Source organism: Solenopsis invicta, chromosome 14, assembly GCF_016802725.1.
Source record: "Solenopsis invicta isolate M01_SB chromosome 14, UNIL_Sinv_3.0, whole genome shotgun sequence".
Taxonomy (NCBI): Eukaryota; Metazoa; Arthropoda; class Insecta; order Hymenoptera; family Formicidae; genus Solenopsis; species Solenopsis invicta.
The window spans coordinates 1,772,439-1,799,750 of record NC_052677.1 but is presented as its reverse complement, the minus strand read 5'-3'; the positions used below and the strand labels follow the sequence as shown (position 1 = coordinate 1,799,750).

The 27,312-nt window shown below is 37.6% G+C and overlaps 1 protein-coding gene across 2 annotated transcripts in view; it reads right to left on the bottom strand.

Annotated features, from left to right (window-relative positions):
- The window catches only part of LOC113005344 (oxidoreductase ptaE), a 296,040-nt gene that overhangs the window by 233,092 nt on the left and 35,636 nt on the right, over window positions 1-27,312 (bottom strand). For both annotated transcript variants that reach the window (XM_039457182.1, XM_039457183.1), the window contains exon 2: window positions 23,239-23,383. In XM_039457182.1, coding sequence (XP_039313116.1) covers window positions 23,239-23,383 — 145 coding nt within the window. The remainder of the gene's footprint in view (window positions 1-23,238; window positions 23,384-27,312) is intronic.

Here is a 27,312-nt window from a genome sequence, read left to right as displayed (position 1 = left end):
AGTTCTTATCATATGAACATGGTAATAAATTTATTTTGACAGCTGACCCAACGGTTATCGTAACATCTTGTTATTAAATTGATATTTTGTTGAAATTAATTGTGCATATGTAATGTACAAATATGTTTCCTATAGTAGTAACTTCTTAATATAAATGTCATTTCGTATTTATATGACAATCTCAGTATCAAGAGGTACCCTTGTGGTACCTTTGTCATGTCACCATGCCTGAGCGCGCGAAATGTCAGCTCAGTGATTCGTAAATTTTAATCGCAAATAATTTGAAAACCATTATACCCTCGACATTTTTGTATTAGAATTTTTTTCTTAGAATTTTCCAAAGAATCCGTTCTTAAAATGGGATGCGAACTTTCTGGGACACCCTGTATATATATACAGGGTGTTTCAGACCACCCGTTCACACCTTTTCTCTTCGCAGGATTAGGACCAATCAAAAATATGTTCAGACGAAAGTTGTAGGGTTTCAAAAGATCTATTCAATGATCTTATCAGTTTGACCTTGGATGGCGTCGCCAAGGTCAGATCGAAATCACATTAAGTTTTTTAAATGGAACACCCTATTTTTGATTCCAGAATCTAATAGCTGGTGTCAAGACCTTTCCAAAACACTATAAGAATGTTTATTTTCGTTGACTACTTTCCGAGTTGTGCGGCTTGAAAGTTACACTACCGAGAGCATCAGCATTACTCAAGATGTACCATGTGGTGGTTACTTAGTCGAATTTAATCTTGTGTGTGGGTGTGTGCATACGTGCATGCGTATGTGTATGGGGGAGGAAAAGGGGAGTCAAAGTTTTATGTACTCTGCTTTTGTTTATTAACTGGATTGATTATGTTTGATGATCAATCATGTCCAGATTGACTGTATGCATTTTCCCGTGCTTAGCATTATCCAGAATGAACGACGTGGACGTGACGAGAATTTCATCCCATTGGGGTGCTTGATTCACGTGAGTCCCCTTGCCTCTCACGTTTGGGGTGCTTGATTCACGTGAGTCCCCTTGCCTCTCACGTTTGGGGTGCTTGATTCACGTGAGTCCCCTTGCCTCTCACGTTTGGGGTGCTTGATTTACGTGAGTCCCCTTGCCTCTCACGTTTGGGGTGCTTGATTCACGTGAGTCCCCTTGCCTCTCACGTTTGGGGTGCTTGATTCACGTGAGTCCCCTTGCCTCTCACGTTCGGGAATGAATGAGTGTATGTTTTGTTAAGCGACTAAATGTTCAAAGTGAGCACCATTCTCTGCGATGCAAGCATCAACTCTATTTTGAAAATCATTGGTTGCTCGAAGAATTTCCTCGGCACGTAAGGATCGAATTGCTTCACTTATTCTACGAATCATATTATCCCTCGTAGTCGGACGTTCATGATAGACCAAGTTTTTTATCCTTCCCCAGAAATAATAATCAAGGACGGTGAGATCTGGTGATCGGGGTGGATAATTGATTGGACCGTATTTGCCTATCCACTTGTCGGGGAACATAGTATTTATTGCCGCACGAGCAATTCTCGATGTATGAGACGGACATGCATCTTGTTGGAACCACATGTTCAGGCGCAATTGCAGAGGAATATTTTCTAGTAAGACAGGAAGATCTGTCATTATCAAGGCGGAATATCTATCACCGTTTAGATTTTCGTCAAAGAAAACAGGACCTATGATTTGACTTCCAATAATTCCACACCAAACATTGACTTTCCAAATGGTTTGATGATCTACTTCTCTCAACCAGTGAGGATTATTTTGTGCCCAATAACGAGAGTTCCAAGTATTAACAGATCCATCACTTTTAAGTGTACATTCGTCAGAAAATAAAATTTTCAAGTGGAAATCAAGTGGTTGCTGTCTTATAAAGTTGCAAAATACAAGTCTCTGTCTAATATCGTTATAATTCAACGCTTGATGAACAGACATTCTGTAAGGGTGAAATTTGTTATTTTTTAGAATGCACCAAACACTGATTTTACTAACACCAGAATCTTGTTCTCGTCGTCTTAAAGAATCATAAGGGTTCAATTCTGTCGATGCAAGAATTTCCACTGTTCTTTCATCCATAATCGGACGACGAATTTGTGTACCTTTGTTATGTTGAGGCTGAACGACACCTTTAATTTTGATTCGTTTAGCCAAACGTGAAAAAACATTTCGCGAGTGAGGAGTCCGATCAGGATAACGTTCCCGCCACAATCTTTCCGCTGCAATGAATGTACCTCGACACTCACCTAAAATTAGCAGCATATCATATGCTTCTTCATTGGAATAGGACATGGCTAAATAAACCTAGACTAATAAAGAGGGTCGGATTTTTGTTGCGCGATTGATACTGATATGACGGTTATTGAAGACGTAGGTGACAAGTTTGAGAGAGTTATTGTCACTCGTGTTGAGTTGAGTCACAATAGCGTTGTGGTGAATACATCTCTACTACATCCTATGCAAATAACAATATGTATAAAATCACGAGTTAGACATCGTTACGCAGAAAGCCGCGCTCGTTATTGCTCGTGTGCTACCGTTAAAGTAATAATGTAATTACATAATATTATGACATACATATGTATGTGACTATCTACGGTCGCGACAGCTAACTTTCACGATTTTTCATGATCTGTTTTTGTTGGCCCGGCTTGCGTGTTTACTTTCTTTGTGTCGGCTGCACGGCTTTCTGCGTAACGCGTGATTTTATATTGTTATTTACATGGTGTTGGCGGTAGTGTAACTTTCAAGCCGCACAACTCGGAAAGTAGTCAACGAAAATAAACTTTCTTGTAGTGTTTTGGAAAGGTCTTGACACCAGCTATTAGAGTCTGGAATCAAAAATAGGGTATTTCATTTAAAAAACTTAATGTGATTTCGATCTGACCTTGGCGACGCCATCCAAGGTCAAACTGATAAGATCATTGAATAGATCTTTTGAAACCCTACAACTTTCGTCTGAACATATTTTTGATTGATCCTAATCCTGCGAAGAGAAAAGGGGTGTACGGGTGGTCTGAAACACCCTGTATATATATATATATATATATATATATATATATATATATAGTGACGTTAAAGTCCGCTGCAGCGGAGCAGCGTCCCACTGCCGTCACAGAACGCGGGTTCGCGCTCGCGCCGGACCGGAAATCGCACCTCTGTTACCGCGGTCTCCAGGAGAAGATCGAATCTGCGTCATTGAACAGCGTGTTAATTACTCCCTTATCTTTATGTCAAAATTCGCGGACACGTTCGCTGTTGACGAGGGAGCCGGCGGTAGGAAGCGAACAAGCAACGACCACGTCGCGATGATGAAAGAAGAACAGCAACGTAGCAGCGTCCGGGATGTCGCACCATGAGCGCGGCAAAACGCCGCATGAAAAACTTGAAGAATGGACGAGGATCAGGACCGCCAAAAGAAACTGTTGCGAGGCTGGCGGAAAACATGGAGGAGCGAGGACCCTGTCGAGAGCGCAGTAACGGATGCCATTTGCTACAAAGAATCGGAACAGCGGCGGCAGCAGCACAGCGGAGGAAACGCGAGCGTGCAATCCCGCCGTTACACCTGATAACGCCAGGATCCTGCAAACGCTCTCCGGCGACGCACCAGGATACGACATTGGCATAGCAGCAACCGCGAGGAAACGCGAATTGGCTGTCGCCACGCACGAACGTCGCGCATGAACGTCGCGCGCACCTCCCGGGCAAGGGAGAAGGACGCGCAAGATCGATCCATTATCGAGCGCGATCCTGCATCGTCGTCATTCGGCGTACGACAACGGTGGAGAGATCCCCGGTGGATAGAGAGTTAGCTATCGAGAAGATGCTACGTGGCCAGATCGGCGAGGCTGAGAACCCGACAAGACGAGCCGAGAAGACGGAACAACGCACAGTGGGTGAAGTGAAGACAAAAATCGATTTTTGATATTTATTCAAATAGATAAAATTAATTATTTTATGCCTTTAAGAATGCTCTGAAGATTATGAAGAACAAATAAAAAAATGTTAAACGTCATTATATATTGTCATAAATTATAAATAGCCTGTAAATAGATTTCCGTAACGCGTTCACCGAGCATGTAAATAGATTTCCGAAGTTCTTTGTCCGTCCGCGCGTCTTTATAACTAGTTAAGCTCCGCGTTTCGATTACCGCCCGATCGCGTCTCCGATTCTTTGGATTGTCTCACCGCCAAAAGTACTGCGTACTACCGACAACAAATGTACCGGACTTATGTAAGTCTCACCGCGTCTTAAGTGTTGAATAAACGTTCTTTGTTACATATCAACCTATAACAACATCTAGTTCCTCCAGGCGACCTTTCGCGCCCGTTCCCGCACCGCCAACCGTCCGTGCGCAAAGTACGGTCGTTACAATTTATATGGATGGTAGAATGCCGTCTTCTGTACATAAAATGCTACTACACGGAAGTGATATTATGCGGAAGTTGGTTTTACCTATTGGTTATTTTTCAGAAGAGGCTCAAGAATCTGGAAATAAAATATTTAAAGCTGCTAGACGCTATTATAGTAAAATTTGTTTTTGTAAAAGCAATAATGAAGACGTAATGAATTATCTTATCTTCTCATTTTATTGGATCTTACTATTAGTGCCAATAAATTACGACAAGATAAAATAATAAAAAAATTATCAATTAAACCAAAAAAATTTAATCAATTGGACATATGTAAATGAATTAAATAAAAATGAAAATAATGATGAGAATATTTCAGAAGATTCAGATAATAATATTTCAGAAGATTCAGATATTGAATATTGCTTCGCAAATTTTGAAAAAAATATTCCTGTGGAAATTGAATAAAACATTGCGTTTTCTACATAAACATAAAATTTAATATTTTTACTAAATAATATAAAATAAATAAATAACAATATATAAAAATCACAAGATTAAAAATGTAATATAAAAAATACAAAATATAAAAACAAAAAAAATATATAAAAGATTGGAAAAATATAATAAAAAAAAAAACGGTAAAAACTCTTTCCAAGACTGGTATCTTGTCGCGGTGAAAGAGATTATAATTGCATATATTTTAAAATATTAAAGATGCAATTAAACTAAACCCAGTCACTGTTTAATTTGACCGTTTTCATTACATTTAATTTATAATGTCTATACACAGATATGTGAAATACATTTCATATATTACATACACTCACGCGCACCCACATCCACACGCGCACCCACATCCACACACGCACGCACGCACGCACGCGCGCGCCTAACTATAAAATGTCTTCTATAATAAATCTACCATTATTAATTTTACAATTTTAATTTGATATTTAAAATCAGCGATCTCAAAAACATTGACTTACCAATTTTTAAATAATTTTATTTAGTATGTGTTGAGTTTTTGATTTTTGATTTTATAATTTCTACCATATTGAATCGACCATTTTGAATTTGATCATTTTGACTTAAAATTCAAAATCTACGCCTAAAACAACCTAGGAATACCAATTTTCAAAAATTTTACTGCAGAATTTACTGCAGTTATCAATTTTTGTCAATTTTTTGCTAATTTCGCCCACTGTGCAATGCCGGGAAGGAGTCACCGTGTCGGTGAGCGTGCCCCGCGTATCGAGGTTACAATAACCTCAATTTTGTAAAGCCGCGTGCGAGTGAGGCGGGAGCCGCGTTCGCATGCTGTTGTCGATCGTACTTAATGTTCGTGGGCGCGGGGCGCCATTTTCGTTAGTGTAGTCGGGAAACGATTGGCAGCAAGTGTGAGGGGTTCGCCGCGGATCTCGTGGCGAATTGAGAGGGAGTTTTCGCGAAGCGCGTGTTGTCCATTGCTCTCCTGGGCAGCGCGTAGACTATCCGTCGCCGAAGGGAGTGCAGAATCCCGTACGGAGCTCTGCACCGCGCGCGTACATCGCAATTCAGTTGTCGCCCGCGTGACGCGAGTAAGATAGAGAGAGATAACGGCTCTTCGCGTGGTGAACGCCGATAATGGCCCGGTGTGGGAACCGCGTCTAAGTTTTTGGGTCCCCTTTGAATTCGACGGCGTTAGGGCTTCGTGTGTGTGTGTGTGTGTGTGTGTGTGTGTGTGTGTGTGTGTGTGTCTTGCCTTTCGGAGACCAATAAATCTTTGAGCGTCATACTCATCGCGAGTTACGCGCTGATAAGACGGTCCGCATTTTTGTGTCACCCTGACATCCGGTGAGACAAACATTTCGAGCTCGAGCGAACAGTTGCAACCTATTTGTTATCGAAACTCCGTCTAAAATAAATGTTTTTATTATTCTTAGTTTGTATGGAATTTCTCGACCGATTGTCTGACTTCTTCGCAAAGTTAGCGTAAAAGGCTCTTCCCTTGTCTATCCTACCGCTCTGCCGTTAGTTAACCGGCTCTCGCGCGTTTCGACGGCTGTCACCGCGGAAATTCTTTTGTGGGTATTGTTCGTGATTGGTCGATTAGCAAATTGGCGTGCCGCGGAGCACATCTGGCGCCCAACTTATAGATTTCGTGCGGGGTAATTGTTGCGATATCGAGAACAGCCGTCGGAACAACGCAAGACAGAATTTTGAAAGCGCGGACAATTCTAACATTGTTACCCACGCCCATGGTATATATATATATATATATATATATATATATATGTATATATATTGTAACAAACCGCCTCCGCGCGACCTCCCCCCAACGGACCGGTCATCGTCCGCCAAACGCCGGCCGAACAACCGCCGAGCGAAGAACGAGGCGCTACACGCCCACAAACAATTTCAAACGCGCCGACACGAGCAGCGAGGCATCCGCCGAGATATCTCGCCGCGCACGCGCACCGGCTCAAACCGGCACATGCTAACGACGTGCTCGCTCGCCTCCGTTTGCTCTCCACGCAACCGATCTCGAGCGGCGGAGACACTGGCGCCGAAACAAACCGAACCGCCACCGAATGTTTCCGACGTCTCGAGATTTGGATATAAAAGCGTCGGAGCAAGATGCTGCGCTTCTTCTCCGCCGATTTTTCGGATTGCTACTCCGCCGACTAGTCTCCGAAGAAGTCTCCCGAGGTAGTCCTGGCGTCAAGTGTCTTGGCCTCTGTCGAGAGTTCTCGACGGCTACCGCTCTCACACCCGTCTCTCCTCGCCGAAGCTGGGCTCAAGCGTCTTGGGCTCTGGCAAGCGTACTTGCCCGACCAGCTTCCTAGTATCGATCCGATCCTACCGCAGCGGCTAAAGGAAAACGGGGTAAAGCGTCTTTGCTTTCGTCAAGCGTACTCGACATAGCCGTCGCATCCCGCCTGCAAACAATAGCGCGTTGTACGACCAGCGGATTTAAAGGGACGCTCAGCCGAGCGCTGTCCCGCGCTCCGCTTCCGCACCTGCGACCGCGAAAGCCGCGCACGCGACCTCGCAAGGCCGATAAACATAGGACAGCCCGCCGCGTCGAAAGAACGCCAGCGACGTCAACACGCACCTGTCGCACGAATAACGGCAACCACGCCGATGACAATACGCGCACCGTATCCGGTACACACCTGTAACCGCGCCGTTCGATACCCAGATAATCATCACCACGAGCGATACGGCCGACGACGTATCAACGGTGACGCTTTCGAAGAGCGACTCTGTATATAGTTGTAGTAGTACATTGTATTTCGTCCGTGTTCTTTTCTACAATAAACTGTACACATCTTACACGTCAAATCGCAGCCTAATTCTCTCTTAACCCGGATCGTGCCCTAGAATTATCGACGAGCTACGTCCGTGCGCGATATTTAAATAAGAAATACGGGTTGTTACATGGCGCCCGAACAGGGACCAACCAAAAATGGATAACGAAGGGAATTTAACCCAAAGAGACCAATCCATAGAGGACATCCCGTCCACCGCACAGAAGGTTCCCAAAGGCGACGCCCCCATGTCCTCCGCCAGACAAAGACCACAAACGCTCCCCTCAGAAGAGGAAGAGAAAGGGCCTGAGAACCTATTCCCTAAAACTCGGGGACAGAAGACAGCAGCGAAAAGAAGGAGACGAGAAACGGGAGAGACCCCATCTGTTCGGCTCCCCTTGGAAAAAACCGGAAACCCGAAAGGGAGAGTAACAACGGTCCAGGATGTAAAAAAATCCAATGATGAAAACACCCGCGTCCTGAGAGAAGTTCTGACGTACACGAGGCAATTCAGAGAAGATGTCATATCACGAGTTGATAGAGTTATAACCACCCAGGCAACATGGGAAGCAAGAATGGGCGTGGCGGAGCAAAAAATCCTCAGTCTTCAAGGATCGAGAAGGGAAGAAGCAGTACAAACGGCCCGTGGCCACCACTAACCCAAGATCAACACACAACCACTCCACACATTCCCTCGTCTGAAGACAAGGGGAATAGATGGGGAGGCTTCTCGCTGTTCTGACCTAGTGTGGGAGGGAGTGCTCATCAGATTGATCTACCTCAGGAACAACCTTTTTATATTTAATAATAAAAGTCTATTTCGATAGTCTATAAAAAAAAACCCGCCCTCGGAATCCGGCGATGCAGGCCATCATCGACCGCGAGGTCGACGAAATGCTCCGCAACGGAATCATCGAACCGTCCCAAAGCACGTGGAGCTTGCCCATCGTGATCGTAAGAAAGACGGCAAACCGCGCTTCTGTATCGACTTCCGCAGGGTGAACGATGTGACCGAACGTGACGCATATCCTCTACCACAGATCGCCGCCACTCTGGACAAACTTCGCGGCGCGCAATTCATGACCACTCTCGACCTGGAGAGTGGCTATTGGCGGGTACCGCTGTCACCTGAAAGCCGGCCGATCACCGCGTTCACGGTACCCGGACGCGGACTGATGCAGCTTATGCGCGCATAATGCCCTTCAGACTGCATTCCGCACCCGCCACGGTCCAACGGTTTCTGGATAGCATACTGGGCCCGAAACTAGAGCCTAGTGTATTCGTCTACCTAGACGACATTATCGTCGTTAAGCCTCCTGGCTTTTGCGTGCGACCCGGCGAACTGCGTGCGTGCAGAGAGTAACTGCGTGAATGATATCGGCAATTGTTATCGGCGTGCCAACTATCGGAAGAAGTGCCCGACCCGGACGAGTCCACGAGGATCAACGGGACAAAAGATAACCCTGCTGTACTTTTTGTGAAGCCACGAGCTGCCCGTGCCGACACGCTCGTGTTCTGAGGTGAAGACATTGCTGTTAGTGTGCAAGTGCCTCTGCCGTGTGGCGATTAAATGCACCCTTTTAGTGATTAGCGGGCAATCCACCTCAAGCACGGGATGCTGTCAAGCTACCCAGGTGTCGGCTGCCGCGTTTTGTGTTATCGGTCCCGCCGTGGAAACTCGCGGACGATCGGCTTCCCGGGAAACCGCAAAACCTTCGCGCATGTGCGCGAGTCGTGCCGCAGTCGCACGGCCGACCGACGTATTAGTGTGTCTTGGTACAGCGCGTTTTTCATAATTTTTTTTGTTGCTAACTGCGTTGTCGTCAGCACATACATTGTATTGCATTCCTCTTGGGTTAATGGTATTTTATTAGCGAAGTCTTGGCTATCGTGATCTTGCCGCGCCGTTCAGAACGCGCGCTATTGGCTGTTGTATTTTGCGCGTGATCAGTCTCCGAAGTATTTTCTTTTGTGTAGCCGTTGTGTAAGTGATTTTAAGTTGCGTTCTCTCTATTTTTCCGCCTTTTGCGTAATTTTTTTGCGATTACTTCTATGCTTCCATATCACGCTTTTTTTGTATGTCATCTCTATCCGTTATTATAATATATTTCTTTTTCATGTTTGTTACATCAGCTCGACTTCTCTTAATTTCTCGCCTACCCGCCTCCTTCCACATGAGAGCCGCTTCGCCCCTGTCTCCGCATCTCTGCTCTTCTACCGGTTAGAGGAACTAGTTGGTCGCGTGCGAGCAACGATTTCGCGTTTTCACTTAGAGTCTGTTTGAGAATTATCGCATCTTGGCTGTGATTACGATCGCGCATTGTTTGTCGAACTCGGTGACGCGACCGGTAATCGCGTCTGGCGCTCACTCGTAAGTTAGTGAAAATCTTGATATTGGTATTTTTCGTCGCTCTTGCGCGCGTTTTGCATAACTTCCGTCCTTGTTTGATCGCGTATTTTGCCGTAGTTCTCCGGCGTGTTAGAAAAATACGTAACAAAAAAAAAATATATATATATACATACATACTACATGGGCTAAAAAGTCCCCGGATTTTTTAGTAGGTGGCGCCACTAGAAAAGGAACATGATTTATTTGAGAGGTTTATCTGTCACCAGTTTATGTGTGAAGTTTCATGACAAGCACCACATGTAAAAGAAATAATATGCAAAGATGCGATCAAACAATCAATAAATATGTCAAAAATTTCGAAAAAGGACTTCCAGCGAGTAAATAAATTTAAACAAAGAACAAAAAAATTACTCTCACGATGTAGGTCCCCCCTCGGAGGACATCAAGGAGTTAAGAGAACTCTAAATCAAACCAATAAAAATACATCATTAATTGAAAAACGAGAAGATAATATCGAACACAAAAAACCAATTACTAAAGAATTAGAAGAAAAATGTGATAATAAAATAAAGAGTGAAATATTTAACGGAAATCATATATTTCATTACAAAGATAACGGGAACGCAAAGAAATACGCGAAAAAAAAGAAAAAAAAATTAAAAGAACTCGTGAAAATAAAAATGTCAAAATTAAACAAAAGCGACTCACAATCAGATAATAAAATAAAGCACAAAAATAAAAGCAAATACGAGGAATACAAAAGCAACGTAAACTATACGATAAGGCAAAGCCGAAAAAAGATACGCAAATAGATTAAAAATTATTTATAAGTCATTAATACACGACGCGAACAAATAAAAAATATATATACGCGCAAAATAAGATACAAAAAAATATAATAACAATAATAAAAGTAATAATATATACAATAATAAAAAGAAAAATATACAAACACCTATATACATAGTATATACAAAATAAGGAATAAAAAGAACATAAAAAAGAATATTAAAAAAGAAGAAGAATCACGAACTAAAATCGACATAAAAAATAATGATCCGAGTAGACACCATATCGTTAACAAATCGATTGAAACAACTGAGACAATATTTACAAAAAATTTAGAATTATGTGCCATTTTTTGCAGTCGTGAATAAAGATACGTCTTAAAATCTGTACGAAATTACAAAGGAAGACTACGAGGAAATAAATAAAAAACTGATAAAAATAAATTCCATGTATAAATCATCAGAAATAAAAAAAAGAGGTCTGGTCGACGGGATAGGAACGATAGCCAAGTCATTATTTGGCAGAATAAATGCAAATAATTAAAAAATTATTAATGAACTAACCTCATTACACGATGAATAACAAATGCACAACATGCAGTAAAAAATCAAATTAAAATACTGCAACAAACAATGGCTCATATTGACAATATGGAAAAAATAGTAGAAAGAAATGAAAATCTCGCAAACGCGACAAAAAATTTAGGAAGCAATTAATAGCCAACGAATGCCACAGTAACGTTCACAAACATATTATTACAATTAACGCGATTTTAGCAGATTTAAACCGCGACGTAAAATATATACTAAATTATTTAATTACAATAAAGCAAGGAATATTACACCCTAGGTTAGCACCGATAAAAAATATAATCGAGAATCTAAAAGAAGCAAGTTTACAATTGCCGAAAAGACTTTACTTCCCATTCCGCATTAATAAAAATAAATGGTCCAAAATAGAAAAATTAATGACTATGAGCGCGTATTGCGATACAAAAATATATTCTCGATATTAGAATTTCCTTTAATATCACATCCAAAATATAAAATATTAAATATAATTTCGTTACCTGTACCAGAAAACGAAAATGTATCTACTATTATCAAGATAAAAAATCCCCTAATAGTGATAAGCTCCGAGCAACGAGCATACATGATGCTTTCGCAGAATGATCTACAAGCATGTAAGTTTATTAACGTTGACTACTTGTGCAAACAAAATTTTCAAATACAAAGAATAAATAATAACTTAATTTGTGAAATAAACATACTATTTCGCAAATTGAGTTATTATTGACTACGATCAACAATGTTAAAATAAATTTAGTTCCCCTTTTTGCTAACTTGTAAATTCAGTGTTCTTATTCAGTTTTTCTCCAAATCTATATCAGATACCTCAAAACAGTTTCGATACAAAGCAAATTTTAATCATCGCAGAAGAAGCAAAAATAAAATGGCAATTCTTGACATTGATTTGTAAAGTACAAAAACGTGAAGGTTTGAGATGTGACAATAAATTAACAAAAAGACATTTAAATTGGCAAGCGGAAAAGATGAATGTGAGATTAACTGCACAATTGTTAAGTTGTAATGTGGCAGATTTTTTAATATAATGTGAAAAAAAAATATTGAAAGATTTTCAAGTGCAAATCACATTGCAGTTTTTTGTAAGACAATTAATAATTGTTGCAATATTTTAAACACACGGAATATTTTCAATAACAGTTCTTTTGCCCAAAAAATAAGTATGGCAAATATAGATGCTGTCACTGAACATTTTAATGAATTTGTTACGTACATACAGGGTTTAACACTTGATAATGGACAAAAAGTCCTTCATTTAGAGAAAAAAAAAACAGAGTTTCTTTAATAATTTGTTTACAAATTTTATTGAATTATTTAAATTGTTATTGTGCAATGGCAAGTTTAAATATTTATTAACTTACAAACTAAGCCAAAATCATTTAGAAGTATTTTTTAGTGCACTGTGCAATTGCGGTGATTTTAACAACAATGCAATCAGTTTCGCTATGCTTACCGTCGGCTTATCATTAGGCATGAAATATCTGGTTCGAAAGCAGGAAATTGCATGAATTTCGAAGATATTGAAATTTTGCACGTAAAAAGCTGCAATAAAGTGTTTTCTAGATTCTGTTGTAAAATGTGGAAATAGTGATCCACCACTAAATCATGACTATTTTTCAACTGCTGGCGACTATTACCGTTCACAGAAAATACATGTAAATATATAAGTAGCTTTGTAAGTTGGTTGCACAATTAATAGAATGTTATTTTTGTAAGATTTTCTTTACAGTTCCAAAGATTCATCATTATTACAAAAAATCGAAGTAACTTAACAATTGCATCGAGAGATATCCAGTCAATTTGTAACACATACAAGCTACATTATAAAACAATAGAAAATAAGTTGCAAAGCATCAATATGACATAATTCCGCAATAAAATTTTCATACTAGTTAATACATCCGTATTTACAGACAGAGAACTTTTTGATCACATCTCAAAACAAGATCTGTTTTTTAATCACAAAACAAAAATAATTAGATTAGTTATTAAACAATATTTAAAACAGAACAAAAAGAGCTTAAGAGCCGTACTGGGTGTATGTAGGCGGAGCACCCCGTATTTTTTCTAACCTAACCCACCCCGTCTCAGTGAGTCCACTAATAACGTGGTGGATGCGGGAAAGGGTGGGCCATAATTTCAAATCAAATATCGCAACATGGTCAATTAGATAACCTGGACCAAATTACAACTAAAATAAGATTAGGATTAGGTTAGGTTAGAAAAATACGGGGAGAAGATGCGGGGGAGGGGCTCCGCCCCTCTCCGTCCAAGCATCTACATTTCACGCAAAAATTCTCAAACTAAAAAAAAAAAATTATTTTAAAACAGTTTATCTACTATAACAACTACAGCGGTGAAGTTAGGTAAAATATGCATATAACTTTTTTTATAAAGCTTATCACAAGCTTCATTTTTTGTTTGACACATTGTTTTTGTAAATAGAATATTTTCTGAAATAAGTAAGAAAAACTGTTTTTTCTTTCTGTAATAATATTTTTTTAATAAGACGTGAGCATTACTTAAAACCTTGTGTATGTCATTCAGTACCTTCCCATTGATAACATATGTCAAGGTCAAGGTCGTCAGAGACTGCTCCTCTTTTGTAAAGGTTTCTGCCTTTTTTATAAAAGTAACACCAATGGGGCTGATGTGCGTGTGGCAAAATATTTCACGATCCCTTATATCAGGTCGGTATCTGAGAAATTTTTGTCTTTCCCCAATAAGTATGACTGTAACGTAGCTTTTACAATTCCCTTTAAACTTAATAAATTGATAATTACGTGAAAAAGATTACATTGACCAATTATCGTGCAATGATGTAGTCTACAAAATTAATTGTAGGAATTGGGAGTCTTCGTATGTGGGACAGACAAAACATGAGCTAAAAACGAATCTTGGAACATAAATCGAATATCAGGAAATCTAGTTCCCTTTCTGTTATCACAAAACATCGTTTTGATTATAACCATTTGATTGAGACAACGTTAAAATTTTAGATCAAAAACCATCTTTTAAAAAAGAATCGATATCTAAAATGTTACACATAAAGAGACAACAAAAAGGCTTTAACAAACAAAATGATACCAAACTGCTTTCTGACGCATATTTTCCTATTCACGATCGTACTTCCTTTCCTTTACGTCCGATCCTACCCCCTGCTCGCCCCCGCCCCTCTTCTTTTTTACTCATATAGTTTAGTTTCGACAATTCTCTTACCTTATTATTTGTTTTACAACACTCTGTGATGTACATTCGTACCAGCATCTCTCATATAGGATATACTTGTAGTTTTTAGAACCCATAGGTACAATTGTTAGGTCCTGCGGAGTAACGATTCTTTCCTTCGCAACCAGCGGATATTCTAATTAACGGGCGAGCGACGGTGATCTCACCCCGATCCCAAGAATACGGTGACTCTCACGGCAATAACCGGATGTCACGAATTAAGTATCTATAAATTCATCAATTAAGGAGATCTGAGGTGACACCGTTGCTCGATACCGGAAACACCCAAGATAGTAAAATCAGGGAGCTGGAAGAGGCACATGTGCATTCCTTTGAGTTCTGATGCCCGACACCTGCATAGCAACAAATCAAAGAATTTTTTGACATTTAATGCTTCTGAGAGTTCAATTGTCAAACCTGCCGCTTTCTCGGATAACAATTACCGAAGAATATAAAAAAGTCGTAAAAGTAAATATTGCACGTGGGTGTATTAATGAATAAAGTGGTGCACACGGCCCTCGAAGGGACAAAGGGAATCATAGATGAAAAATAGTATAAATAGGTGCGTCTTCCAGCGGAGCGCGCAGTACGCAGTACGCAGTTCGTAGTACACAATTCACAGTCCGAATCGCAGTTCCGTGGCATCTTGCATGCCCGAGTTCTGCGATTCTCGGATCCGCGGCCTTTAAATTCGTGCGCGGCGCATGTCTCGGTCGAGAGGAAAAAGTGTCAGTTCAAACGTCCCCGGTTGGGATCTGCGGACCATTATCCATTGGACCCGGAACACCCCCGACCGGATCTACTACCTCCCGCCGAGTCCGGCCCAGTTTGAAGCCCTGTGGCTCCGAGAGAATAACATTCACCTGAATCGACTCACGCTACAATCTGCAAGCAGTAAGTCCCGAATCAACCGTTTGTTTCGCTCTCGTTCTTCGAACATCCTTTCTCTCTCTAGCGCGAAAGATTTCGAACATAATACATTTATTGAGGTTATTACTCTTTCCTCCTCATGCTCCTCTCCATACTCTCTCTCTCTCTCTTTATCTTTAAATTCTTTTCTTTCTTGGGATTAACTCGTAAGAGTTAATCCGAAAGAATCTCTTCATTTTTAATTCTTTTCTTTCTTGGGATTAACTCGTAAGAGTTAATCCGAAAGAATCTCTTTATCTTTAAATTCTTTTCTTTTTTGGGCTTAACTCGTGAGAGTTAATCCGAAAGAATCTCTGTATTCTTAATTCTTTTCCTTCTTGGGATTAACTCGTAAGAGTTAATCCGAAAGAAACTCTTTATTTTTAATTCTTTTCTTTCTTGGGATTAACTCGTAAGAGTTAATCCGAAAGAATCTCTTTATCTTTAAATTCTTTTCTTTCTTGGGCTTAACTCGTGAGAGTTAATCCGAAAGAATCTCTGTATTTTTAATTCTTTTCTTTCTTGGGATTAACTCGTAAGAGTTAATCCGAAAGAAACTCTTTATTTTTAATTCTTCTCTTTCTTGGGATTAACTCGTAAGAGTTAATCCGAAAGAATCTCTTTATCTTTAAATTCTTTTCTTTCTTGGGCTTAACTCGTGAGAGTTAATCCGAAAGAATCTCTGTATTTTTAATTCTTTTCTTTCTTGGGATTAACTCGTAAGAGTTAATCCGAAAGAAACTCTTTATTTTTAATTCTTCTCTTTCTTGGGATTAACTCGTAAGAGTTAATCCGAAAGAATCTCTTTATCTTTAAATTCTTTTCTTTCTTGGGATTAATTCGTGAGAGTTAATCCGAAAAAATCTCTGTATTTTTAATTCTTTTCTTTCTTGGGATTAACTCGTAAAAGTTAATCCGAAAGAAACTCTTTATTTTTAATTCTTCTCTTTCCTGGGATTAACTCGTAAGAATTCTCGTTTCCCTCTATCCCCTTAGATTCTGTCAAACCCTTTTTCTTTACTGCTGATCTTTTCCCTCGGTTTCACTCGAACTCCATTCGAGTTAACCCGAGAGGTTGTCTAAATTTTAACTTTTCGCCAAAAGAGTGAAACGGAATATTTTTATTTTATTTTAGTGAATAAAGTCCCCAAAATTCATAAAAACCGGTCACGAGCAGCCGTGAAGCGGTCCGTGTCTTCCTTTCTCTGTCTCCCCCCGATGCACCAGTCCCCGTGTATCTCCCCCATATATATCCAAAATATTATCTAATTCCCAAACTAATATTTTTAAATCACTTTCGCCCCAATATCGTCGTATTAAATAGTCCCAATATAGACACACATACACACTTGCGAATACTCTGTTTGTTACACTAATATAGAATATTATAAATGTAAATATATATATATATAAAATTATATATATATATATATATGTATATATAAATGTGCATAATTTAATTGTTAACCTCGAGCTTTGTATCGCGAGTCTGCGGAATTTTTTTGTATTACTAAATTGTGCCCCTTACCAGCTCTAATCTGTAATAAATTACTTTTACATAGAATTAATCCTTTTTTTTTATACATATTTATCTTTCACATTTTCTTTCAATAAATCAATGACTGATTATAAGGAGTTTAATTAATTTCTCCACCTCACTCATCATCCCTTGCTCTATTGAGCCAAGCACTAGGTCCGATCCCGAGGTAAAGCAATTAAATTTGCTGCCTCAAAACAGGACCGAGGGACGCGGAACACCCTGAGTGTTTGTCATTGGGCCCCCCGCTGTGGACCCATTGACCCATATATTCTGGGTTGTCGACGCGGCCTGCCTGTGCCTCGTGGGCACATTCTCAAGTTGTTACGTCTCTCCTTTCTCCCTCCATGTCTTACCTATCCTACTTCAACTCTGGACGTAACACAATTTATATTATTTTTTTCATGTTATCTATTACATTTTACAATTTTATTATTGAACTTGTACAGCTCTCAATCTATTATATTTATTATTATTTTTATCTGTGTTTATTTTTTTATTTTGTACATTTGTTTTTTTCTTTTTTGTGCGGGTTTCCTATACTCATGTTCCATGTCTTTTTGCTTGTTCCTCGAGGTTACCTATCGAACTAAGACACTTTTTGACATATTTTATAAGCACGTTTAAATGTGGTATGTTTTCGTAACCTGATGTCGCAGATATATTCGGTAAGATCTCAATTTATTGATTAATGTTGCGTTAAGTTTTTGATACAATTTGGTATTTAATTGTTTTAATGTTATAGATTCAAACATTGTACTCAAGATGACTGGTAATTAAATAGTCGAAACGTTTACGTTATTTCGTTTTTGCTTTGTTTTTGGCACACTTCACCTAGAACTGCTCCTAAGCTCTTCTTGTTCTGATTTGAATTGTTATTCTATAAGAGCTTCAAACTTTTGTATTTATTTTCTAATTTTTTAATATTTAAAAATTCAAATTTATCATACAAAATAAGCAAATTTGCGAAAAAGATAATTATATTAGGCACAAATATACGAAACTTGTATTTAACCCGTTGTGGTTACACCACCAAAAAATAACGTAATGGTTACACTGGGTCCAGTTGACCTGACGCAAAAAAACAATTGCCATTTGCGTTCCTTTTGATGAATCGACTCAAATCCTTCACGAAAATGAAGTTTAAGACTTCTTCTTCGTAATCAAATCGTTTATGTATCTTTTATTAAATTTTTTAATATTGAAACGACACGAGGAAAAAAAATTTTGAAAAATATGCCATTTTGTACTAAAAAATTCCTGAAAATTCTAATTTTTGAGTAAAATCAAAGTTATTACCGGGGTTCTATTCCAGAAGTAGTATACTTTTAAGGAAAAAATAGTATTATATTTCAAAAAGTATATTTATTTTGAAGATTGAAGTTGGTAATTGTAATGAAAATCACGAAATGACATAAATCAATGTTGAAGGAGTAAAATAATGTGAAGAAATTTTTTTTGTGTCAAAAATTATATATTTTGATAATTCTTACATAATATGAGTAAAAGAATGAATAAAAATTGAAAAATCAGTCATGTCCTGCACAACACAGAAATACGCCCGATGTTCGTCGCACATCGGACGTTGACACGACGGACGTTGATGTTTTGTCTTCCTGTCCCTGCCTGTCTTGCAGATGTCACATCGTTTTCAGCATGTCAATTCAACTCGTTCTTCTGCATGTGACTCTGCATTCTGCTTCAAAATGGTATTGATACCTATTTGTATAGAGGCCCGAAGACACGGCTCCATAATACGTCGCTGTAAGTGCGGCGTCACGAGATGCATCGTAATTTTATTCAGGCAGTCTTTAGCTGACAGTCTTGTATTAACACGATTATTTATCAATTGGCATTTCTTAAAATGCGTGCGTTGACAGCTGCCATGTCCAGCATTCCACGGAAAACTCTTACTGGCCAACAATTGCTTTTTGAATTAACCGTATGGAAATGGCACAGCTAATTAAAACAATCTGTTCCTCCTTTGGTCTCATTATAGTGCAAAATGATTTGAGGCTTCTCATTTTCCACTGCATCCGTGAATTTATAAGAGAAGACTACAAGCACTACTTTATTTGTAAATTGTACGGCATCTATATGAACGTTACTAAAATTATTTTCTGGCCACAACAAAAAATATAACACTCTATGCACTGATACTTACGTTGTTAAATACACTTTAATCATCACTAGAAATTGTTTATAAAACCTATTTTTCCCCACTTTTGCCACATTATGGTTACACTGGGTCTACCTGACCCAGGTAAAAAACACGTCCGCAGAGACCGATGTCTACCGACACAATGACGCCGCGCAGGATTACGCAAACCGTTCGAGGTTGTCGTACCCTCAGGCAACAACAAATGGCACCACAGAATCTATTTTCAATCGTATTTTGGAAGCTACAACAACTTAAAAATGGCCTTGGGTCATCTAGACCCAGTGTAACCACAACGGGTTAATCAATAAATAAATATACAAATTATTATTCATACTTGAATGCGTTTTTATTCAGTTAATACAAATTATAATTTGCTAATTGTCAATTCAATATTTTTCTTATCATAAGTTAGTTTTTTATTGACCTTTATATACCGTTTTGCACTATAATTCATTTGCACGCGCTTCCCCGTCATGCTCATTACAAACTAAGATCATCATCTATCTATCTCTGTCAATCTATTCGCCGACACTTTCAAGAGACAATGCTCCTTCCAGTACCATATATTCTAAGATTCCATTATAAGATTTCTATATTTCATTTCCATGTTTTATTTCGCGCCAAAGATAATTCGATATTAAATAAATTTGAATAAATCATTAATAGTATTATAAATCCTAAATCTTATTGTCAGTCTAATTTCCGCGACCTTTTTTTAGCCCTGGCAATACCAATAAACTGGTCCGTTGGTACACGGATCTGAGTAATACTCAGAAACATCGATTCAAAAATTTGCATTTTTAAAAAGTTCTGCGAATTTTGGACATTTTAGAACTTTATATTCGTGTTTAGCAGATCTAATAACGTAAAGATAGATTGATTTCAACCGTTTTCCTCGCAGGCAAATTTTGATCCTAACCTGATGTCGTCCTTTGCTCATTATTGATTTATTTCACATATTGTTTTTTATTTGCAAAAATAATTGAACTACGTTTTGACCTTTAAAAAATTTTTTTGCGTATCTTACTGTGTAGAGCTCTGTAGCCTTTTTCCAATTATTTATTTTGTATAATATTATCAAGCGATGCGGTAGCGTCGCCAAGTATATAAAAAATAAATAGAAATAAAAAATAGTAAGAAAGCCTTCTTCGGTCGTAGTTAGGTCTTAGTGCTTATATTTATTTATGTGATTTTATATACTTCTCCGAACTCAACCAGAAGGTGCGTCGAATTAATTTTCGGTCATAACACAGCATGTCGAATAAGAATTAGTAATATCACTATTTATATTAAATTAATTAATTTAATATAATACTTGATGCTGATTTGCATTTATATACCCATTCCCCCCTGAAAAAAACTGTAAGAAATTTATTGCGAAAAATAACACCAAAATTCTCCGGAATGGGTTCTTATGTGAGGTTATGCACTATGCAGCTACCTAATAAAAAGAGCACGAGAGAGAGAGAGAGAGAGAGAGAGAGAAAGAGAGAGAAAGAAAGAGAAAAAGAAAAAGAAAGAGAGAAAAGTATAATAATGCTTTTGAGTGCAGTAAGTTTCAAAATTCAACTCAAGTCGGGTTAACAACGCCGTATATCAGAATCATCTAATCAAAACTTAAAATAGAGCATGTGACATCATTGTAAAACGAGCGAGCATGTGCTCAACGCCGCGCTGATTGGGTTCTTCAGTGTGATGAGGTTGTGAAATGATTTTCTTTTACCGGTCGTTTGTGTGCATGCGTTGAGAACATCCATAGCTTACGATTGGCTCATATGTGATTAACGCATGCGCATAAAAGATTGATGAAACAAATCGTTCCATAACCTTCTCACACTGTTTCAGTCATTGACATAACCACGTTGGACTACGTATAATGGCAGCATCGCTGGCATCCGTAGTTTAAATATCATCAGTTGTGATTTACAGTAACTAGTGAATAAACTGTGATATTGTGATTCTAAATATCATCATTTACGGCAGTGACTAGTGAACAAATTAAAATTTAGGCTTGCAAAAGAAGACTTAGTGACAAGATGCAAAATATGAGCTTGCTTTGTCTTCACTGCTTCTGCAATTTCTGTTATTGTTTTTTATAGTGTAAGAGCTGCTTTAATATAAAGTTAATTTATTCTCATTCTAAGTTGACAAATTCTCATTTTGTACAATGTATAAGACAATACGGGGGAAAAAGAAACATAACCTCAAAAAAGCTAGAATAATACTTGTGTTATTTTCTATTACATTTATCTATGCCTTTTATTGTACATTAGACTCTAGATGCTAATACAGTTCTGATTAATTTATGACATGTTAAAACAAATACATAACTAAAAACCTATTCTACAATTGCAACAACGTGGTTGTAGAGTGGTTGTAAGACGCAGTTGTAAGCATTGGTTGTAAACGTGAAAGATGAAATTCGACCATCTTCTACAACGTGCTTTAAAATTATAATAGCGGCTTACAACTCTGTCTTACAATCACTTTACAATCACGCAATTATAGAATAGGCATAAGACTTCGTGTATGTGATGAGCTCTGACGAGATATCCCCACCATGAGGAGCCGCCTTGACGTGGCGGTGGCGCTTATGCGTGGTATATAAAGACGCCTGCAATTAAGCGTTCCTCAGTAATCGTTGGGACGACGTCCAAGAAATGGCTTCCCGACGCAACAGGTGTAAAGATAAAGGCAGACCAGGCAGAAAAAGGCTAAGTATGTGGCGTGAATGATACACCCAGTATCTGTATCCAGGCAGTACTGGTTGGCTTACCCGCGACAACTTAGAATTCAATAAGGACCGTGCCTTTAAGCCACTTGGAATCAGATACCAGGTGGTGGCCAATAGACCGGTTCTTTGCCAGGTCTGTGCATACGGACAGATAGCCAATCATCGCTGAAATCGGACTTTTCTGTGTTGGAGTGACCCCAATCAAAAGCTATCTGAAGATTACATCACCATGGTTTCCAAGAGACTATGATGGACATGAAACCTTAATGGCCTATGACGTACTTTGCCCGGACAAGGATTTGAAGAACAGACAGATGATGTAGAGTATGGAAATGTAGAGTATGGAAATTATTTTGGCGCTATCTCCCCAGGAAATGCAGCCCGCATGCCCTAAGATGAGTCAAACTGCGACTACTGAGGAATTTAACAAGAAGAGAAGGCAGCCACAGCGGCTGCTAGGAAGCCGCAGGTTAGGACCTATCAATCTAACCAAACCTTCGTTTGGTTTTCAGGTACTGTAAACGCTAACCTGCCTATGCTTAATGCTTCTATGGCCTTTCTGGTCATCGGCCGCCCATCCCAACCCCCACCTGCCGTCATTAATACTCTGGTACGAACTTGGCATGCCCAAGTCTTTTTATATTACGTCTTATATGTATAATTAATACAACTTGAGCACGCCAAATTTTTTTTCATTATGATCCCGTTTGTCGTTTAGTCCGTTTTATGAAACTTAAAATTATTTAGAAAAATAATTGATTGATCTTTTACTGCACAAACTTTTTAGTAATCGAACACTTTACTAATTGTTCTAGTGAATAGTCTTAATATACATGTTTTAAAAAAGTTTAGAGTTTACGTGAATTTAGAGAAAAATACTGTTGTGTTTTATGTCTAATGAAATACTTGGCTAATTGTATGATGTAATCTTTTTCTGGAATAGTTTTATATATTTAACGTACATTTTTTCTTTTCTTTTTAAAAAGATTTTTGTAGGGATAGAATTTTTCACAATGATTGTATAAAATATGAAGTATCCGATAATCTTATTGTAATATTTTATATAAAAATATACAAAATGATTAAATAAAGCAATTGTTATCTGAAGAAAACAAATAATTACATGAAAAAAATAAAATTTTAAAATGTTCATTTTTATTTAATTGTAAAATGTGATAAATTTGATATAACGACTCAATTCTTGATAAATTTAATTTAATATAAAATGTGTATAAAATTATATTAAGTGCACGTGTTTGTACATATATATGTGTCTAAAAAATGTAAGTGTAAATATATACATACTCATTATTTGTCGTATAATATTCAAGGACGAAATGATAATAACAATTTTTCGGCATTTCATTATCTTGGCATTCCCGCGCGCATTCTTCTGGCGTTGATAATCTCTGTACAAAACCTCGTGAAGATTTTGATCGCCGCCGATGTGCTATTTAACATATACAATAATAAATTTTATTAACAAATAATATAAAAATTATATAAAATAAATTTTTTTTTTGGATTAAATTTCTGTTAAAATTTTTTTAACTTTATTGAGATAGAATTTCTGATATTACATAAAAAAAATTATGAATCTGTAGCGACTTAAAAAATAGAATAATTTTCAATACCACTTAAAAGTTTTACTTAAAAATTGTTTTATTTAAAAACCTTCAGAAAAGCGTTCTCTTTGCAAAAATGAATAAAAATATTCAATTCCTATATATTTTTACCTCCTGAATATGAATATGAAACTTAAAAATGGCGGTCAAAACCGGAAATACCGCAAAATTGCAAAAAACTGAAAAACTCAAATTTTCACATGTAGTACAGAAAATGCGTGGGCGGGGAAAGGGCTCCGCCCACCCATTCTCTGTACCATATAGATTTTCGATTTTCCACACAAAACGAATTTCTTATTAAATGTGTGTTACATACACATTTGAAATTTACACGTTTTTACATGGCGCTTTTTTGCAATTTACGACAAAACAAAAGAGTTTATGTAAATAATGCATGTAAACTTTTTTATTTATTTTTTTGAGATCTTCATTTTTTGTTTGAAACTTGCTTTTTGTTTGAAACTTGCTTTCTGTTTGAAACTTTGTTTCTAAAATTAATATTATCGCAGATACACTAAATTTTCAGAAATTTTGTGATTTTGCGATACTTTCGGTTTCGACCGCCATTTTTAAGTTTCATATTTGTATTCAGCAGGCAAAAATACATAAAAATTGATTATTTTTATTCTCATTTTTGCGAGGAGGACGCTTTTTTAAAGATTTACCTAAAAATTTTGTAATTACGTATATTAGGTAACCACGCTGATCTTGACGTTGTTATAGAAGCAACAATACTAATCAAGATTTCCCTTATAAATTAATCGGTGGTTTAGTATGATTTTCGAGATGTACTAACATAATGCTTAAAGTAATGCTGGAGTGCCAAACTCCGACGGTCCTGCATCCTCTACTAATTGTAAGTGAATAATACCAACATTTTTAATTCCAATACCATATGAGCTTTGAATTCTGCATTATCATCTTGAGATGTACATACACTCTTTCAACAGGAGAAACCGTCCAACTCACAAGGAAAGGCTCCCAGCTATCCCACTCTAATTTTGACAAATCTTTAATATGTTGTATATAGAGTAAAACGCATTTAAAAAAAAAAATTGGTTTTCTTCTTTCGAAACGTATATCGTCAAAACTATAGGAGATAAAAAAAAATGTTCTAATTAAAAGTTGAATGGCTTGAAGAGTACTTTATAATAGTAATTACAAAAAAAAATTTTTTTTATACTGTCCCCCATTACTTACAGTTTTAAAAATTTTTATTTCCTTTTCTAAGCAAAAAAAAGCTGATTTTATTACAAATTTAATGGTATATAATAAAGTTATGTTGCAACATTTCCATTTTCCAAAAATAATTAAAAACCACTTCATAACGCATGGTACGCACACTCCGTCCGTGGATTATGGAAGTGTCCCCCTTCGATATTGATGAGCCTTTAAATTGTTGTATTATAGATAAAAATATGGAACACGTATTTTTATATACTTGCTCAATCTCACTTTTAGGCGGTAAAACGCCTCTTTAAAGAAAATCGGTTTTGTTCTTTCGAAGCATATATTGTCGAAATTATAGGAGATAGAAAAAAATGTTCTAAGCAAAAAATTTTGTTAATAAAAAAAATAAATTTTTCAAAAAAAAGTAAATAGTGGGGAAAGGTGTAAAAAAATTAAAAAATTAATTTATCACTATCATAAAGTACTTTTCAAGCTATTTAACTTTCAATTTGTTTAAATTTTTTGTACACTTTTTCCATCATTTATTTCTTTTTTTTTCAATTTCTATTTTTTTTATAAGCAAAATCTTTCAATTAGAATACTTTTTTCTTTCTCTTATATTTTCGATGGTATACGTTTTGAAAGAAGAAAACCGATTTTTTTCAAAGGGGTGTTTTACTCCCTAAAAGTAAAATTAGGCACGATAAAAAGAATATGTGTCTCTTATTTTTATCTATAATACAATATATTAAAGGCTCGTCAAAATCGGACGGGGACACTTCCGTAACGCATGGACAGGTGCGCGTACTATGCGTTATAGAGTGGTTTTTAGTTATTTTTGAAAAATGGAAATGTCGCAACATAACTTTATCATATACCATTAAACGCGTAATAACATAAGATTTATTTTGCTTGTTACATCCGCGGATTGCGGAATTTGAATCCGGAACGTAATTATTTTGGTTTTAATTTTTAAAGAATAAGAGGCAACGGTCACCAGTCATGAGTGCCCCTGAGTCATACGAATAACACACTTAGATACATGAGAAATTTATTTATATGAGAAAAGAGGGAATTTTGGAAGGATATATGATTATGCGAGTAATAATCAATATATTTAGAAAAATAGAATAGTTTTATTAAAATGAAAAGAGCTTGACATGAAAATGAAGAGAGATTTGACATGCGTGATTGAGCGTACATTTGACGTTGGATTGAGTATAAAAATACATGTTTTTTGTATGAACATATCTGATAGATTTATTTGGTTTGTGTGTTTGTATAAGTTACTGTTTCTGTATAATTGTTGCCAGAATAATAGAAAAAGTGTGAACATGTGAACGCTTGTATGATAGAATCGCATTTTTGTAAGATCGCTTAAAATTAAATGAATGATTGCTTGTGTTAATAAAATGAAGGAGTTACGCGGTTTGGATTCGTGTCGGGTTCCGTGTAACCGCGATGAAGATCTTTATCCATATTCTTTTTAGTTTACTTATTTTATGAATTTACGAATTAAGTTTAAATTGAATTAGAGTTTTACCACAAAAATGCGTTAACAGTTTCGTTTTTTAAATCAGGAAAAGGGGTTGAGATTTTAACACGCGTGAATTTATTGTAATTTGAAATTTTTTAATTTAATATGTAATTAGTGCTGAATCAGTTGGGTCGGAGATAACGTCCGTCTAAATATCTTTTGAGAGAGTAAAAATTCATTTTGGGAGGTTTGAGAGACACTGGTTAGGGAGAAAGTGAGTCGAAGAGTCGCTACAGCGAGTCTTTTTTGACGGTAAAAAGAGAGATAAAAATATTGGAAATCGAGGAGTCGCGTTTGCGAATCTTTTTTGACGGGATTGGAAAGTAAGAGTGAAAGGAGACTTCAAAGAGTCGCGTTTGCGAATCTTCCTCGACGGGGCTGGAAAAGAGAGAAAGATGGAAGACGTCGAAGAGTTGCGTTTGCGAATCTTCTTCGACGGTAAAGATGGAAGAGAGAAATAGAGTAACGAGTGAGGCCACACTCTAGCGTATGCTTGGTGTGGATTAGCCCTATAAGACTCTAACGGAAAGGAGACAGAAAGGACTTTTTATCTATCCTATAATAGATAAAAAGAAGGCATCGGACCAACCCCGAAAAGCAACGTCTTCGCTTGGGATATAGCCCACCCGTCGGTGAGTTTGTATCTGAAGATCTGAATTTTGACGGTCGCCTACAAGCAAGTCTTGCTTACCATCAAGAAAGATCTGACACCAGGAGTTCCGATTTCATTTCTTATATAGGCAAGGATATGGGCAAGAGGTGTTACGGGACGATTTCTCAAGTTAGCGGAAAATTCGGAGCAATAGTTTTTTGTAACGCGTAGCCCTTAGGAGCTCGCACCGTTCCGCGATCGCGCAGCTCGCGCCCGTGATTCGCGCGAGATGTTTGTAGGCGCTCGCGGTTGTCGCGCGTTGAGAGGATAACGCGCGCAATGTTGTCAAGCGGTTACGCATGTGTGGCGTCCGTCCAACCGTCACTATAATACACCCACGCGCTTAGAATAATTCTACGGCGCCACCGCTATGCGGCGCTCAAACTCAGGGTTTG